The 17,587-nt window shown below is 36.1% G+C and overlaps 1 protein-coding gene across 1 annotated transcript; it reads right to left on the bottom strand.

The window, feature by feature from the left end:
- Positions 1-1,258: 1,258 nt before the first annotated feature.
- Positions 1,259-17,021, bottom strand: LGSN (lengsin, lens protein with glutamine synthetase domain). The gene is made up of 5 exons (XM_057527651.1): positions 16,980-17,021; positions 16,412-16,541; positions 13,718-13,915; positions 4,631-4,797; positions 1,259-2,458 (listed from the first exon to the last, which is right to left on the bottom strand). Exons 1-5 carry the CDS (start codon positions 17,019-17,021, stop codon positions 1,259-1,261), a joined length of 1,737 nt encoding a protein of 578 aa, XP_057383634.1.
- Between the last annotated feature and the right edge of the window lie 566 nt (positions 17,022-17,587).

Here is a 17,587-nt window from a genome sequence, read left to right as displayed (position 1 = left end):
CATACTTCTCCTGCTCAAAGGAAAGAGGGTGAGCAATTAGAAGAAGACGGGCTGACTTTCAGTATTAAAGCTACTGAGTACCATGGATTTGAATTAGGAGGATCTGAGCCATATTCTAATCCTGTGCCTGTGTGTTTGCTCTCTCAACTGAGACCACGGTTGGTTTTAATTGAACATAAAATCTCCTATTTGATTCCAAGCAGTGGAATAGGGTTTTTATTTGCTAGTAAGTGGATTTTGAATTTCCTCCCAAATGAAGCTAAACTTTGGTGATAGTTACAATAGTATCTCATTCACACAAACGTCTAGAACATTTAAGATTCTCTGGGGAGATACCAACTTCTGTGGGCAGGAGACTCAGTAATTTAAAGACAATTTTAGCTGAAAACATTGCCCTGGTTATCAAGGCAGTTGTTCTCCTGCTCCACAAAGCACTAGAGGTATCTTTGAAATCTCCAGTTTCAAAGACTGGTACAAACCAGGAAGAGCCCAGCCACCGCGGCCCATCCCCATTCCATCTGTATTTTATGAATTCAGCTTCTATATGAGATACTGTTTAAAGAAACATTTTCACTACTTTTAAATATTTGACCTCATTGTTCCCAGCTCAAAATCTATTTCTTGTGCATTTGTTTCTTGTGGACATTACAGCCTTGAAATTCCTTGGCCTTTTAGGATCTGGTGACAAAGGGTAGAAAGAGAAGGGACATATGTGAAAACTTCTGCTAACTTGTCATCATGACACATTTTTGTAAAACTTAATTAAATCCTTTAGAGGCATTACAATGATGCTTGCAAAATAGGTCCTCAGAATGCCTTGATGAGTGAGATTATATTAGCGAATATCTTTGTTTTCCTGGCAGTCACAACCTATGTGTATAATTGAAATTATTTCGTTTTTTTTAGTCATTTAAATTTTGCATTCTAATTCTTAAGTCTTTTTAATTGTGTGAATATATTTGTTGCTCCCACAAAACTGAATATTCGTATCTAGGTCAACATACGCAGAGGCAATGACCACCGAGTGACAAGGTTTGGTGGGTTTTCATGTCACAGCTGCACCACAACTTTATTGTTTGTTTCTGAATCAGAATCCTCTCAGCAACCCCACTTCATCTGTCAAATACTCCACGGGGACAAAAAAGAGAGAAAGCATTTGTAGTCTTGTTGTTGTTGCAAAACTCCAATCTTTTCTTCCTGGCAGATCAACTACTTAAGTAAAACTCACATCGCTAAAGGAATAGTTAAGGGTTTCACACTAAATAAAATACTCTAAGAATTTATTTCTCTCAGCATCTGTTTCTTCAGTTTCCAACTCATATTTCTTCATGGCAACAAAATATCGAATAAAAGTTTCCCCTAGAGCATGTCTCAGACATTGATCTTCCTCCAGTGCCATGAGGGCATCTTCTAGTTTCAAAGGGATCTCAAAAAGTTTGGATGGATGAAGGTCTGTGCTGTCCTGTGGAGCAGCCAAAACACCATCGTTTCTTTGAAGTCCATCCAAGCCTGCAGCCACAGTGGCGGCCAGCACTAGGTAAGGGTTTGCCGTGGCTGAGCCCAGTTTATTTTCTATTCTGGCGCCTTTCTCGCCATGGCACTTGATATTAAAAGCACAGCTGTTATCGTTGTATGCCCACGTTGTCGGCACACTCCCCTTCAGGTCTTTACTCTCCTTGAAATAGCGCCTCCGGCAGCTAGCAGCAGGAGCCATCAAGCAGCTGAGAGCAGCAGAGTGCTTCAAGAGACCTGCCAACCATTTTTTCCCAGTGATCGTGAGCTGCTCAATTCCAGAACTGCTACAGAACATGTTTTTCTTTCCATCGACATCCCAGAGGCTATGAGACAAAATTCCTGAATTGCAGAATCCAGTCTCGATGAAAAAGCTAGTGATGTAATTATATTTCCTTGCCACTTCTTTGACAGCTGTTCTAAAGGTAAATGCATTATCAGCTGAACTGATGCCAAATTCGGGCAGAAAGCAGATTTCCATCTGGCCAGGCCTGGTAGAGGAGGAAAAGCTCTCAACATTGGCCCCAGTGTGATACAAACCATCCACGAGTTCCTGGATGAAGGGCTGGTCGTGATCATTTAGCAATGCTGAAGCAGGAAGAGATATGGTCTTTGAATTGATGATTTCAGGTACACCAAAAATGCAAAAATCATAGATGAAGGCAGAGAACAGGGAGAAACCAGAGTCCTGCAGCCGGCTCAGCTGCCTCTTTGCGATGTGCCTTGGGGAAGTCAGCAGAGGCTCGCCAGTCACAGTGAACGTGTCACAGATCACCCTTGCGGTCCTCTCGGCCCACGGCAAAACTCTGAAGGTCGATAGCTCTGGCATCAGGACTATGTCACTATTAAAACATGTTGCTCTTATGTGATCCACTTCCTTGTCCTTAGGATTTGGTATCAATTCAAGATAACCTCGGGGCATGCAAACGCCATGGATCACTTTTTCCTAAAGAAGTTAAAGGATAGAGCAATCAAGTTTTGAAACTTGAAAACAAACAAAAAGGTGTGGGGTGGGAGTGGGAGAATGAGAAAAAATGTTTAACATCTGTTGGTTAAAGCTAGCTTAATATCAGATAAATTTTAAATAGTTTAAAATAAAACTCCCAAAGGTAATTTATAAACAAGTCTTAATAGCTTTAGCCTTGGAGACTTTATATGCTCATGTTCATGAAAACAGCACTCATAAAGAAAAGCTATAATGATAAAGAAAATATCTATAGCAAATGACAAAGGTAAAACCTAACAGAATTATTTGAACTGCTCATAACCAAAAGTATTTTTAAAGCACTTTTTATTGTGTGGCATAGTGGCTAACACTTCAGATAAGCCTTTATTTTGGCTTATTCTATTGTAATCCCCACAGGTAACTGACTCTCCAAAGTCTACAGTAAAGAATTCTCACTCTTTCTCAGAGAGTTGACTGTTGTCACACCCGGGACACACAGGACAGAGGAGCCAGGACTGCTGACCGCTGCACTTCTCTCTTCACTCACCTTTACAACCCACTAACGAACAAAGTACCTCACAGGCTCAGAGTTCCAGAAACCTTGCCCGTGAATGTGGACCTATGTTATAGTTTCCAAAATGTTGCAGCCTTCAAGTCAGCAGTCCTAACTCTGTCATTAATTCCTTGTGTGAAGTTAAGCAGGTCACAGAACTATGTTATGTGCCTCAACCTCCATATCTGCGAAACAGAAGTGTTAGAATAGATGATTGCTAAGGCACTTTCTAGTCAAATACCTCTTGGGTTCAATGGATTTAGCTTTTATTTAACTTTTCTATGAGCCATACAACATGGAAATAATGAAGTTATAAAGTTGAACAGATACATAAAAATGTAGAAATTGTGTAGTGGGAATATCAATAAGGTTTCATGTGTTGACGTTTCCATTAATGGGTGGAGAAAAAGCTGACTGTAAAGTTTGGTTCCTATGATGTCAGTGAACACCGTGAGGTTAACAAAACCTACTCACATTCTGCAAGCCAAATTGGTTGTTATATTACTTCCAAATCTCAAACAGTGTGGCTAACGAGGAGGGGCTGATGCTTGCAGAAGCGACTCTTCTGCAGGTGCCAGTGAGCCACTTCCTCCTTCGCTTTCCACCATCTCTGCACATTTCCAAGTGCCATTTGACCTGGATGATCCAAATCTGCTTTTGCCAGTAGTAAAGTTGAGTAAGTCAAGCACTGTTTATTCAGTGCCTGCTTAATTTTCAACCTACTCAAGGACCTATATACATAAACATCGTGTGTGTGTGCTTGTGTGTGTGTGTGTGTGTGTGTGTGTGTGCAGGCAGATCTAAAGAATTTTTGAAGAAACAGATTTGAATCTTTCGGAATTCTTTAAAAAGTGTTTTGAAGATGCCCAGTTTTTCCCAATATAAAGCAAATGAGAAAAATTACAATTTGATATTGAAGTAATAAGTAAGATATATTTAAACAATAATCTTAGAGGATGCTTAATTTTCATACTTTTGTATATAATACTGATGTCCCTTCCTAAGAAACGATGTTTCAGTAACACAGTAAGTCAGTTATTAAAGTCAATACATGACATAAACTGAAAAAATACTCAGAAAATCTCAAAACATATCTAAAAATATTGTATTTCTTGATATCACTATTTTTGAGAACTTAATATTTATTGTCATCCAACAAAAATAAGATATATTCTTACCAGAATTAGAAGCTAAAAGGGATATGCTTTTTATCTAGCAAATTCTATTGAATCTTTTTTTTTTTTCTCTTTGTATTTACTCCTGGGTCTTCTGTTGTAATTTTCTCATATCAAACAAATTATAATCTTCATAATTGCAATAAGAGAAAAAAGGAGTGAAATTATTCAAGGCAGAAGGATGAAAATTACCAGTTTTAATTAGTTTTATATTTATATTGGGTAAATGAATTGCTGTTTGGGAGCTGAAAGTACACATTCAGCTCTTAGGGGAACAGTAATGTGTCTGGGGTGTGGCAAGGGAAGAAACAAAATGAATGATTGGTTTTCAACTAGAATTGCTGTATAGATTACAATAAAATAAGAAAGAGCAATAAGGACCATTTGCTTGCAAATGAATTGAATGAAATTATATTCAATCATAACTCTACTTGCAAAACTCACTTGGAAAAAGTGTGCAGGGATACTCTTAGACCTGGACACACCATGGAGGTCTGTTGCTTCAAATCGCACAAACTGAAGGTGATTTTTGGTCATCTCTTCTTTAATGTGTTTCATTCTAGAGGAGAGTTGAGGTGCAGTAGGAATTTGAGTGCTGTCCCTGGTGTTATCTGTAAAATAAAAAATGGCCTAAATCATTAGATCATGATGAACTGCGAAGTAAAATGAGGCTAGAGAATAGTGAATTAGTCATTATGATCATTAACAAAAGCATCATATGTTTCCATGTCTTTGGCTTATTCCTGAGAACATTGTCTCTAAACAGTCTAAGAGATTATCACCTGGGATGAGGTGAAGGTTAACTCTATTTGCTTAAGTAAATAGCAATATTATATGTAAGCACTTACTGAAAATGTCTTTGCTTATGGAAATTAGAATATATTTACATCACTGCTTTGGCACCGTATAAGGCTGTATATAGATGAGTATCATCGAAAAGACTTTGAGCTTCTTGAACTAACTGGTTTTACCCAAATAAAAAGTTCCTGTATGATTAAAGGTAAAATTATTTGTTTGTTTTTATTTTCTGTGGGTTTGCTTTTTTGTTTCATTTTCTTTGCCAAAAGGGCTTTATATCTTTATAATGGCATCTGAATCTAAGACATCTACATCTCTGTCAAATTTAAAATTTGTATAAATGAACATATAAAAGTGTTTTTCAAGAATGAGAGTGTAGGAGATGAAAAATCTAGACTGAGTACTGTATTTTAAAAAACTAGAAAACTTTTTAAAAAGTTTTTTTCAAGACTTTTAAGATAGTCTACAAATTCTAAAACTCTGGAGTTAGAAGAGACTGGAGATAACATCTAATTCAACCAACTCAGTAGCTTAAGTCCCAGAGAAGTACAACCAGGTTCCCTGAATCACGCTCTCAGTCCATCACCAAAATTGAAACTGTAACCCAGACCTTTTGATTCTCGGTGGGTGGCTCAATGCCATAAAATGACTGAATGTATCTAAAGCGTAGAGAAGGATCAGGAACACAGTACACATCATAGATGTTGGCTACTGTCTGACTGTTAGGAGACGCAGCAGATTGTAGTCATTCAACACAAACACTGAAGCTCATCTGCCTCCCTACAAATCCTGCCTTTGCCCTGGCAACTTTTCTTATCTCAGCTTTCTTATGTGCCTCAGCTTTCTCACTGACACAATATTACCTATTTCATAGGCTTGTTATGATGATTAAACAAGTTATTTAACAGTTCTTGGCAGACAGTAAGCACCATATCAATGTTTCTTAAATGCATCAGGTAAGCACAATTACTCTAACCCTGGTAAATGGTACCATGATCATGTCTGAATCTGAATACCCATCAATCTGTCGCATCACTGATGTTGAACAGCTGTAATTTTAAAGTGATGCTTGAGTATCATTTTTTGAGATATAATTAGGCTTTTAAAACATAAAGATTGACAGTTTAAAAACACAGATTAAGTAGATTTTAAGTACATGAAGCATGTGGAAATCAAATGACTGGTTCTACCTATACAAATATATTAGGGATGCTGTCCCATCACTGATAAATTTGGCTGCTCTGATGCTCCATAGGCTTTATAACTACCTTCCATTTAACAGAAACAATTAAGCTGTAGCAGTTACAGTGTTTTATGCCAAATTAGCAGTTGCTGTGTTCCCAAACTTATTCTGAAGTATTGGGTGTTCTGCCCAAGATGAATAATTCTCCTTAAAGAAAATAAAATTGATAGACATTTTAAAATATGGAAAATTTCAGATAATCAGTATTCTAAACGTAATAAGAAATTACATGTAAACTATAAATATATTAATAACATTAAAAAATCAGAAGATGTTTCCTATTAAAGGAATAGTCATTTTACTGGTTCACCAATAATACAATCACAGGTAATCATTAGTTCTTTGCCTTATCTGTATCTTCTACAGTTACTACAATAAATGTGTGCTATTTTAAAATAAGAAAAATGTTTATCCACTCAATATAGGTTTTTTTTTTTGTTACCACATACTATTTATACTGCACATATATTATAGGGGCAGCCAGAAAAAGGCTGGGCACCCTTAGACAGCTTTATATTATTGAGTGAGGAAACTATAGACAATAAACATGCCACCATATGCAAAGGTGGAATAACTTATCATGGTGAAAGTGCTGGGAAAAAAAACATAATCATCTGAAGTATTAATTCTGTGATATTTGATCACAATGTGGACAGGTCCAACCACTGATTCTCTCTAATATCACCAAGTTGCACTATGGCTGGACAGTGAGCGTATATATTAGTTTGCTAGGGCTGCCATAACAAATACCATAGACCAGGAGGCTTAAACAGAAATTTATTTTCTTACAGTTCTGGAGAGTAGAAGTCTAAGACCAAGGTGTCAGCAGGATTGGTTGTTTTCTTCCGAAGACCTCTCTCCTTGGCTTGTAGATGGCCATCTTCTTCACATGGTCTTCCCTCTGTGTGTGTGTTTCCTAATCTTTTCTTATAGGGACACCAGTCATATTGGATTAGGGCCCATTCTACAGAACTCATTCAACATTAATTACCTCTTCTAAAACTCTGTCTTCAAATACAGTCACATTGCGAGGTACTAGGGGTTAGAACTTCAACATATGAATTCTGGGGAGACACAATGCAGCCCATAATAATATACTGACCAGTTTCCATTTTCTTCAGTGTCCTAATCACCACCTGCCATGTTGTGTAATACATGTTTACTGTCTTTCACCACTTGCATGTTAGCTCCAGGAGAGCTTACTTATTATGTATTTACTTACTTGCTATTGTATCTCCAGTACCTCCAAGCAGTACAGGCATATCATAGGCACTCACTGGCTATTCCTTTAATAATTTAATAATTAATGTGATTTAATTATTTAGTTAAGTAATTAATACATCATGTGATTTGATCTTGTCTAATTAAAAAGTAAAAATTGGCATCACATATTTTGATATGTATCCTAAGTATCAAATTTTCATTTAAAAGTTTAATTCTTTCACCAAATATGAGAGCCTTATTCAATCAAATTTCATTTTCATGGCATCAACTAATCTGAATTTTCTGACTTTCTTTTCTTCAAATAAATTGCACTTCTTAGTTACAATTAAACCTTTTGGTCAGCCCTTCCCAGATGTGTATGATAGAGCATACATGTGTATGATAGAAGAGCAGACAGATATTTGCCAGTTCATGGGCTCATTTGTTTTTCTTATACTGTGGCTCCTGAGATAGTCTCTCCTTTCCCATCTCCTCAGAGAGCTAATAAATTAAATCAATATGCTTTTAGAGAGGAAGTTTTATGACTGTGAGTTTTTAAGGTGAAAAATAAGAAAACATGAAAAACCAAGCAAACCTCAAAGCTCTATAACAGCTAGAAAGCCTTGGAGAAATGTCCATGTTCTGTGACAATGAGGACATGTTTCAGTTACAGAGAACAAGCCATGGTCACTTATAAAAGGCAAATTAAATAGGTGTTTGGGCTTTCAGAAAACTCATTTCAAAAGAGGAAAAGTGCCTTTGAGAGTACACTCTAATACATTCAGCTTAGGGATGTCTGCCATATTCCTTTCCTTCATCGACCTGGCTGCTCTGAGAGCCACACTGTTAATGCAGATGTGACCCCACCTTTGGCCACATCACATTAGCCCAGCAGTATTGGAAAATGCGGGTGGCAGAATAACCTGGTATAAAAGCCGGGACAAAAGCAAAAACAATAAAAGGTGAGGGTGGGGGGAACTATTCTTTGAAAAAATACATTTTTAATAAATTCAAAGTAGTTATTACAGAGAAGAAAATACCACATTGAAATTCCTTACACTTATTTTGGAGATTTATTTTTATATTTATTTTGAAATTATTTATTGGTGGTTTGTTTGGAGTTGTAAACTTTCTGGTACTTGGGGTCTGTAAAAAATCTAGCCCTGGGCCAAAGAAGAAGACTGTGAATTAATCAAGTTGAATCAATCAATAATTATACCCACACCCCTAGTCATAGTTGATTGGTGAGAAGAGAGCTCATGACACAGTTCTTTTCTCAGATATTTTGACTTGAGACTAAATAATGATAAATTCCATTTCTCTTTTATGGCTGAAACTATATAAAACAAAGGTCACAAACTGTGAAAGAGCCAGTGTAATCAGCAGATGTTTTCTCATTAGCCTTCCCAGTGTTTGGAAATTTTTTAAATTAGTTAACACTTAAATATCAGAAAATTTCATATAAAAATCTTGAGTTCAACCTTCTCTTGAAAAAAGAGAAAGATTTGGCAACACTGGATGAACATTTCTCTGCAGCAACCATTGGCTAGGACTCTGAGGTGACCTTCAAATGAGGTATGTACGCATCCTCTAATTCATGGGTTGGCAAATGTTTTCTGTAAATGACCAGATAGTAAATATTCACAGCTTTGCAAGCCATGTGGTCTCTGAGTGAGTAGCACTCACTACTTTCTCAGCAACACACCTCACTCATTGGCATTATCTGCCTGGCCCCTGTGGCATTTGTATTGATATTCCCTGATGCTTGGAGGCTGTTGGTGCTCATGTTCTTCACTTCATGGAGAAATTCATGAAACCAAACACAGAAAGAGATATTCATGAAGCCACGGAGAAATGCAGACATGAGAGATGGTATGAATTGCCCCCGAGGATGTTGACACCCTAAACCCTGGAACATGTAGAATACGTTAAACTGCAGGGCAAACAGGACTTTGCAGATGTAATTAAGGTTATGGACCTTAAAACAGGGACATTGTCTTTTATTATTCAGGTGAACCCTTAAAAGCAGAGAACTTTCTCCAGCTGTAGGCAGAAAAGAGGTGTGGAAGACGAGGAATTCAGAGAAATTCCAAACATGAGAAATATCGGAGGCACTACTGGCTCAGAGATATAGAACCAAAGGCTTCCAGGAGCTAAGGGCCACTCCAGCTGGCAGCCAGCAAGGAAACAGGAACCTCAGTCCTATGACTGCAAGGTACTGGATTCTCCCAACAGTGTGAGTGATCTTGGAAGTGTATTGTTTCCTAGAATCTCTGGCTAAGAACTAAGATGGCCAACACCTTGATTTTGGCCTTGACATACTTGAAGCAGAGAAATCAGCTGTGCAAACCTAGACTTCCAATGTACAGAACTGTGAGATAATGAATTGTGTTCTTTTAAAATGCTAAATTTATTATGGTGGCAACAGAAAATTAATATATATGGAGTCCTGAGAGTGTTCACTCTCGGGTTCTATGTCCTTCTTAGGCCCTGTGTGTGGTAAAGAATTTAACCTTGCCCGAAGAGAGCTCTGGCTTTTACCCTTGGCCCTGACTGGTAATCTCTAAGCCCTTAGAATGTCCTGCCTGACAAGAGTGTCTTTGTTTTCCTTGTGTCTCTGGCCACACTAGAAAGTCCAGCAATGTCATTTATTATTGAGTCATGTGGTATCAGCTTGACCCCAGTGGAGCTGGAGACTGAGGTCAGCTGTGTGGCCAGTTGACTGTGGAGCTCCAATAAAGACCTGCACACCAAGACTCAGGAGAGCTTCTCTGGTTGACAATACTCCATTTACATTGTCACACACCAGTGCCAAGAAAATAGTGTTGTCCATGACTTCAGTGGCAGAGGACAAGTGGGAGTCCCATGCTTAGAACTTCCTTGGACTCTTCATCATGAATCCTTTCCTTAATTGAATTTAATCTGTATTTTTTTTCATTGTAATAAACCATAACTTTGAGGATAATAGCCTTTGGTGAATTCTGTGAGTTCTTATAGTTAATTATCAAAACTAAGGTTAGTCTTAGGGAACTCCCAATCTTGAAATTGGTTTCAGAAGTGAGAGTAGCCTGATAGACACTGTATCTCTAATCTTACACCCTGCTATATTTCTACCTTTCCAAACTTTGTTTGTTCAACCTTTTCATCATGGATTCCTATGTGGAATAAATAATTTTAAAATTAATTTCTATCGCTTGGATCCCAGAGATTTTTGACCAATACACTCATAGGCCAAAACAGCTATATCACTATTGATAACCCATAAATTTAGAATAACAGAATTTTTAGTATCTGGTCTTACATTTAGGTCTTTAATTCATTTTGAATTTATTTTTGTGTATGGTGTTGGAGATTGTGCTAATTTCATTCTTTTCCATGTAGCTACCCAGTTTTCCCAGCAACACTTATTGAAGAGACTGTCTTTTCTCCATTGTATATTCTTGCCTCCTTTGTCATAGATTAGGTGACCATAGGTGCATGGCTTTATCTCTGGGGTTTCTATCCTCTTCCATTGATCTATATTTCTGTTTCTGTGCCAGTATCATACTGTTTGATTACTGTAGCTTTGTAGTATAGTCTGAAGTCAGGGAGCCTGATTCTTCCAGCTCTGTTTTTCTTTCTCATGATAGCCTTGGCTATTCAGGGTCTTTTGTGTCTCTATAAAATTGTAAAATTTTTTGTCTAATTCTGTGAAAAATGCTACTGGTAATTTGATAGGGATTGCTTTGAATATATACATTACTTTGGGTACTATAGTCATTTTGACAATATTTGTTCTTCCAATCCAAGAACACGGTATATCTCTCTATCTGTTTGTGTTATCTTCAATTTCTTTCATCAGTATTTATAGTTTTCTGAGTACAGATCTTTTGCCTCCTTAGGTAAGTTTACTCCTAAGTATTTTATTATTTTTGATGTAAATGGAATTGTTTCCTTAATTTCTCCTGATCTTTCATTGTTAGTGTATAGGAATGAAAGAGATTTGGGCATATTAATTTTGTATCCTGCAACTTTACTGAATTCATTGATGAGCGTTAGTAGTTTTCTGGTAGCATCTTTAGGATTTTCTATATATAGTACCATGTCAACTGCAAACAGTGACAATTTTAATTCTTCATTTCCAATTTGGATTCCTTTTACTTCTTTTTCTTCTCTGATTGCCATGGCTAAGACTTCCAAAACTATGTTGAAAAACTCTTAGAGGAAAACATAGGCAGAACACTCTCTGACATAAATTGCAGCAAGATCTTTTTTGATCCACCTCTGAGAGTGATGAAAATAAAAACAGAAATAAAAAAAAATAGGACCTAATTAAACTTAAAAGCTTTTGCATAGCAAAGGAAACCATAAGCAAAATGAAAAAACAAACCACAGATTGGGAGAAAATATTTGCAAATGAAGTGACCAACAAGGGATTAATCTCCAAAATATACAAACAGCTCATGCAGCTCAATATCAAAAAACCAAATAATGCAATCAAAAATGAGTGGACAATCTAAATGGACATTTCTCCAAAGAAGAAATAAAGATGTCCAAGAGGCACATAAAAAGATGCTTAACATCACTAATTATTAGAGAAATACAACTCAAAACTACAATGAGGTATCACCTCACACCAGTTAAAATGACTATCATCAAAAAAGTCTACAAACAATAAAAAAAAAAAAGTCTACAAACAATAAATGCTGGAGAGGGTGTGGAGAAAAGGGAACCCTCCTGCACTGTTGGTGGGAATGTAAATTGATACAGCCACTATGGAGAACAGTATGGAGATTCCTTTGAATACTAAAAATAAAACCACCATATGACCCAGCAATCCCACTACTGGGCATATATCCTGAGACAACCATAATTCAAAAAGAGACATGTACCAGAATGTTCATTGCAGCACTATTTACAATTGCCAGGACATGGAAGCAACCTAAATGTCCATTGACAGATGAATGGATAAAGAAAATGTGGCACATATATACAATGGAATACTACTCAGCCATAAAAAGGAAAGAAATTGAGTTATTTCTAATGAGGTGGATGGACCTAGTCTGTCATACAGAGTGAAGTAAGTCAGAAACAGAAAAACAAGTACCATATGCTAATGCACATATATGGAATATAAAGAAACGGTACTGGTGTACCTATTGGCAGGGCAGAAATAAAGACACAGACGTAAAGAATGGACTTGAGAACACGGGGTGTGGGAAGCAGGAAGCTGGGATGAAGGGAGAGAGTAGCACTGACATATATACACTACCAAATGTAAAATTGATGGCTAGTGGGAAAATGCTGCATAGCCCAGGGAGATCAGCTCGATGCTTTGTGATGACCTAGAGGGGTGGGATAGGGAGGGTGGGAGGGAGGCTCAAGATGGAGGGGATATGGGGATATATGTATACTTGTAGCTGATTCACTTTGTTGTACAACAGAAACTAACACAACATTGTAAAGCAACTATACTCCAATAAAGATATAAAAAATAAAATAAAATAAAATAAAAATAGAGCTACCATATGATCCAGAAATCCCACTCCTGAGCATATCCAGAGAAGACCATAATTCAAAAGGATACATGCACCCCAATGTTCATTGCAGCACTATTTACAATAGCCAGGACAAGGAAGCAACCTAAATGTCCATCAACAGAGGAATGGTTAAAGAAGATGTGGTACATATGTGCAATGAAATGTTACTCAGCCATTAAAAGGAACAAAATAATGCCATTTTTGGCAACATGGATGGACCTAGAGATTGTCATACTGAGGGAAGTACGAAGGGCAGAGAAAGACAAATATCATCTTATATGTGGAATCTTAAAAAAAAAAAGGTACAAATGAACCTATTAACAAAACAGAAATTGAGTTACAGATGTAGAAAACAAACTTACATTTACCAAGGGGGAAAGGGGGGAGAGATAAATTAGGATTAACATATACATACTATATATATAAAATAGATAACTAATAAGAATTGTCCGTATAACACAGTGAATAGTCAACATTCTGTAATGACCTATATGGGAATAGTATCTAAAAAATAATAATAATAATAACAATTTTACTTTTAGAAAAGACTTGAGAGATCATGCATTGCAACCCCTCCATTTTCCAGATGAGTAGCCTAGTGGGGAAAGAAAACTGTAAAGCATTTTATAAATGATAGGTGTATAAATTATTTTAAGTGTTCTGACTTTCAGGCTAGCATCCTCAACCAACAACACAATATCACTAATTCAAATACAAATTTGGGTTTAGCAACTAGACCCATATGCCAGTTTGTCCCAGAGTCCTTACCAGTATAGCTGGAGTTTGGGTGAAATTCACCACCAGGAGCGCTAGCTGATGCTTTGAGGGGCAGTGGCTTTATCACTATTGTCTGATCTTTGGAGTCCTTGTCATCTTCTGGCAAATGAGATTCAGCAGAGCCAGGTCCCATGACTGGTTTGCTGGTATCCCCCAATTTGTGACACACCATTTGGTTTCTAATCCTTTCTGTAGAAATAAAGAAAAATGTTAAGATCTTCTGCCCATTTTTGATTAGGTTGTTTGTGTTCTTGATATGGAGTTTTATGAACTGTTTGTGTATTTTTTATATTAACCTCTTGTTGGTCTCATTGTTTGCAAATATTTTCTCCCATTCCGTATGTTGTCTTTTCGTTCTGTTGATGGTTTCCTTTGCTGTGCAAAAGCTTTTAAATTTGATTAGGTACCATTTTTTAATTTTTGTTTTTATTTCTTTTGCCTTGGCCTAAAAAAATATTGACTGATGTAAGAAAATATTGCTACAATTCATGTCTTCTAGGAGTTTCATGGTATCATGTCTTATATTTAGGTCTTTAAGCCATTTTGAGTTTATTTTTGTATATGGTATGAGAGAATGTTTTAATTTCATTGATTTACATGCAGCTGTCCAACTTTCCCAACACCATTTGCTGAAGAGACTGTTTTTTCTCTATTGTATATTCTTGCCTTCTTTGTCAAATATTAATTGACCTTAGGTGTGTGGATTTATTTCTGGGCTCTCTATTCTGTTCCATTGATCTATATGATGCTTTTATGCCAATACCATGCTGTTTTGATTACTGTAGCTTTGTAGTATTGTCTGAAATCTGGGACAGTTATACCTCCAGCTTTGTTCTTTTTCCTCAGGATTGCTTTGGCAATTCTGGGTCTTTCGTGGTTCCATATAGATATTAGAGTTATTTGTTCTAGTTTTGTGAAAAACGTCATAGGTAATTTGATAGAGATCACATTAAATCTGCAGATTGCTTTGGGTAGTATGGCCATTTTATCAAAATGAAATAGACATTTCTCCAAAGAAGACATACAGATGGCCAACAGGCACGTGAAAGGATGCTCAATATCACTAATTATTAGAGTAATGCAAATCAAAACCACAATGAGTTATCACATCACACCAGTCAGAATGGCTATCACCATAAAGTCTACAAATAAATGCTAGATTAAAAAAGGGAACCCTCTTACACCTTTGGTGGAAATGTAAATGGGTGTAGCCACTATGGAAAGCAGTACGGAGGTTCCTTAAAAAACTAAAAATAGAGCTACCATATGTTCCAGCAATCCCACTCCTGGGCATATATCCAGAAAAGATGAAAACTCTAATTCGAAAAGATACATGTACCCCAATGTTCATAGCAGCACTATTTACAATAGCCAAGACATGGGAACAACCCAAGTGTCCATAAAGTGATGATTGGTTTAAGAAGGTGTGGTATGTGTGGTATATATATATATATATATATATATATATATATATATATATATATATATATATACACACACACACACACAATGGAATATTAGCCCAAAAAATGAAATATTGCTATTTGCAGCAACATGGATGGACCTAGAGATTATCATACTGGGTGAAGTAAGTCAGACAGAGAAAGAGAAATATATGATAATCACTTATACGTGGAATCTAAAAAAGTAAGACAAATCTATATACAAAACAGAAACGGACTTATGGTTTCTGTAGTAGATTTAACTGTTTTCATAGAAACAAACTTATGGTTACCAAAGGGGAAAGGGAGAGTGGGGAGGGAAAAAATTAGGAGTATGAGATTGACAGATACACATCACTATATATAAAACACATAAACAACAAGGATTTACTGTATAACACAGGGAACAATATTCAATATCTTGTAATAACCTATAATGGAAAATAATCTGAAAAAATGTATATAACTGAATCACTTTGCTGTACACCTGAAACTAACACAATATTATAAATCAACTATACGTCAATTTAAAAAAAAGAAAGAAAAATGTTTAAAAATGTTGGCACTGTTTTCAACTGTCTTTCAATATGATGTAAAGATGAATACTTGAGAAAATAATTTATTCCTAGGCAGTGACATACCAAATAAGGGGCAGTGGGAGTAGTTCACACTGGTTTTAAGCCATATGGGGTTGCATTTTCTGTAGAGAATTTTAAAACAATAATAAAGTTTACAAAAGCCTAACTGCATTTTATTGTTGCCATGCACTGGCCATTTGTACTGTCCCTGCCTTGGAACACCACTCTTCCTAGAATTGAGACTGTTGTCCAAATCAACTCCTAGTTTCAGCACTGTTTCAAATCCACTGGAGTCTAGTTGGAATTCCAACATGTGTTATGAAAACTTGATCCACATCTTTATTGTGGCCTCTCTCAGTAATGATCTTTGTACTCATTCTCAGAGCAGAAATATGCTTCTCTTCTTACTCATATATTCCTTCTGTTCTGTACTCTTTTGTTCACACTACTATTTTCCTAGTTCTACTCCCTTTAAATTCTTATTATTTTTATATATTTATACTGCAAGCCTATATTTTCCTTCATTTATGTTGCCTATGTAGGAATAAATTTTCTTTCTTTCTTTGCTTCTCCCATAGAAGAGAAGAAAAATGTTTTATGAAGAAGAGACCAAATGGAGATTGTCTTTGACTACATATTCTTGAGGGATCATAGTAGCAAGATACCTTTTGAGTTGGGTATATCCACTTCTCCTATTTCAGTTGGAAAAATATGTAGTTTAGTGTCTTCCTTTCTTGTCTTTCTTAATTTACTCATCCTGCTGGCTTTAGTCTCATTACCTTCATCTCTGGTGTCCTGTAATAAATAATAAACAAAAAGTCAAATAGCAGATCATGCATACAATGAAACTTGGAGGTCAAGAAAAAATGATGATATAAAAATGACTCTAGTTGACTTTAAAAACAAGGTAAATTTTGTTGTTTCCACATCCACTTGAATAATTCAAAATTAAGAGGCTCAACATTCTGCTGACAGGATGGATTTTCTGTATCTCCTTTTATATGTGGTACAAAAAATGTCACCAAATAAATTAAAATCTTGCCCAACTAGTCAAGATTTTCTATATTTTTTACTCTGGGATATTTTGCATTATTTATTCTTAAGTAATTTTACCAAGCCCATTTTAGCTTTAAAAAGCCCTCTTTTATAATTTCTCTCTCTTTTTTGATCTCTAATGTTTTTGACCATAGACATAAGTATTATACCTAAGGAATTAGATTCTCCTCTTCTTACCCTCATCCTAATTGCATCAATATTTACTTCAAAAAAGCACATGCTTTCATAAAATTCTATTTTGTGACTGTATTTTATGTATGTTAAACAATGTCATGCTCAAACTGTTTTATAGCTTGGGAAAACCTAAAGAAAAACATATCAAAACAAAATAACCTAACTTCAACACTCTAGTTATAATCTTTGACAGGATCCCTTGACAGAGCTGTCAAGGGCAATTCCCCATAGGGAGCTGGACAGTGAGGCAGGGGCTGGGGATGGAGAGCTCTGGTGTCTCTGCCCCATCAGTGGACAGAATCATCCTTGCAGTCCTGAGTCACAACTGAAATAAATAAGAATTTTTTAAAATAAAAAGCTGACATTGATTTTTTTCATTATCCACTTTTATTTTTAATTCACTGAAATAATTTTTAAAAGAATCAATTATTTTCTACTCAAATGGCTTGACACTCTATGCACATCATAATGTACTGACTACAGATTCTATTTTAAGTTTTGTTTAGGTGTCATTACTTCTACTAAGTCAACTTTTCTGTTTTTTTTTAATGAAGTGTAATTGACTTACAATATTATATTCGTTTCAGGTGTACAGTATTCAATATTTTTAT

This window comes from Balaenoptera acutorostrata, chromosome 14 (assembly GCF_949987535.1).
Source record: "Balaenoptera acutorostrata chromosome 14, mBalAcu1.1, whole genome shotgun sequence".
NCBI lineage: Eukaryota > Metazoa > Chordata > Mammalia > Artiodactyla > Balaenopteridae > Balaenoptera > Balaenoptera acutorostrata.
Note: the sequence above shows the minus strand (reverse complement) of the source record. Positions and strands in the feature narration are given on the sequence as shown.

Excerpts from the sequence above, each read along its gene's own strand:
- LGSN (XM_057527651.1), bottom strand. The coding sequence starts at position 17,021 with ATGTGCTTTTTTGAAGTAAATATTGATGCAATTAGGATGAGG. Across the intron at positions 13,916-16,411 it reads GGATATACCCAACTCAAAAG|AAAGGATTAGAAACCAAATG; the intron begins GTATCTTGCTAC and ends TTATTTCTACAG. Across the intron at positions 2,459-4,630 it reads TCCCTGCACACTTTTTCCAA|GAAAAAGTGATCCATGGCGT; the intron begins GTGAGTTTTGCA and ends TAACTTCTTTAG.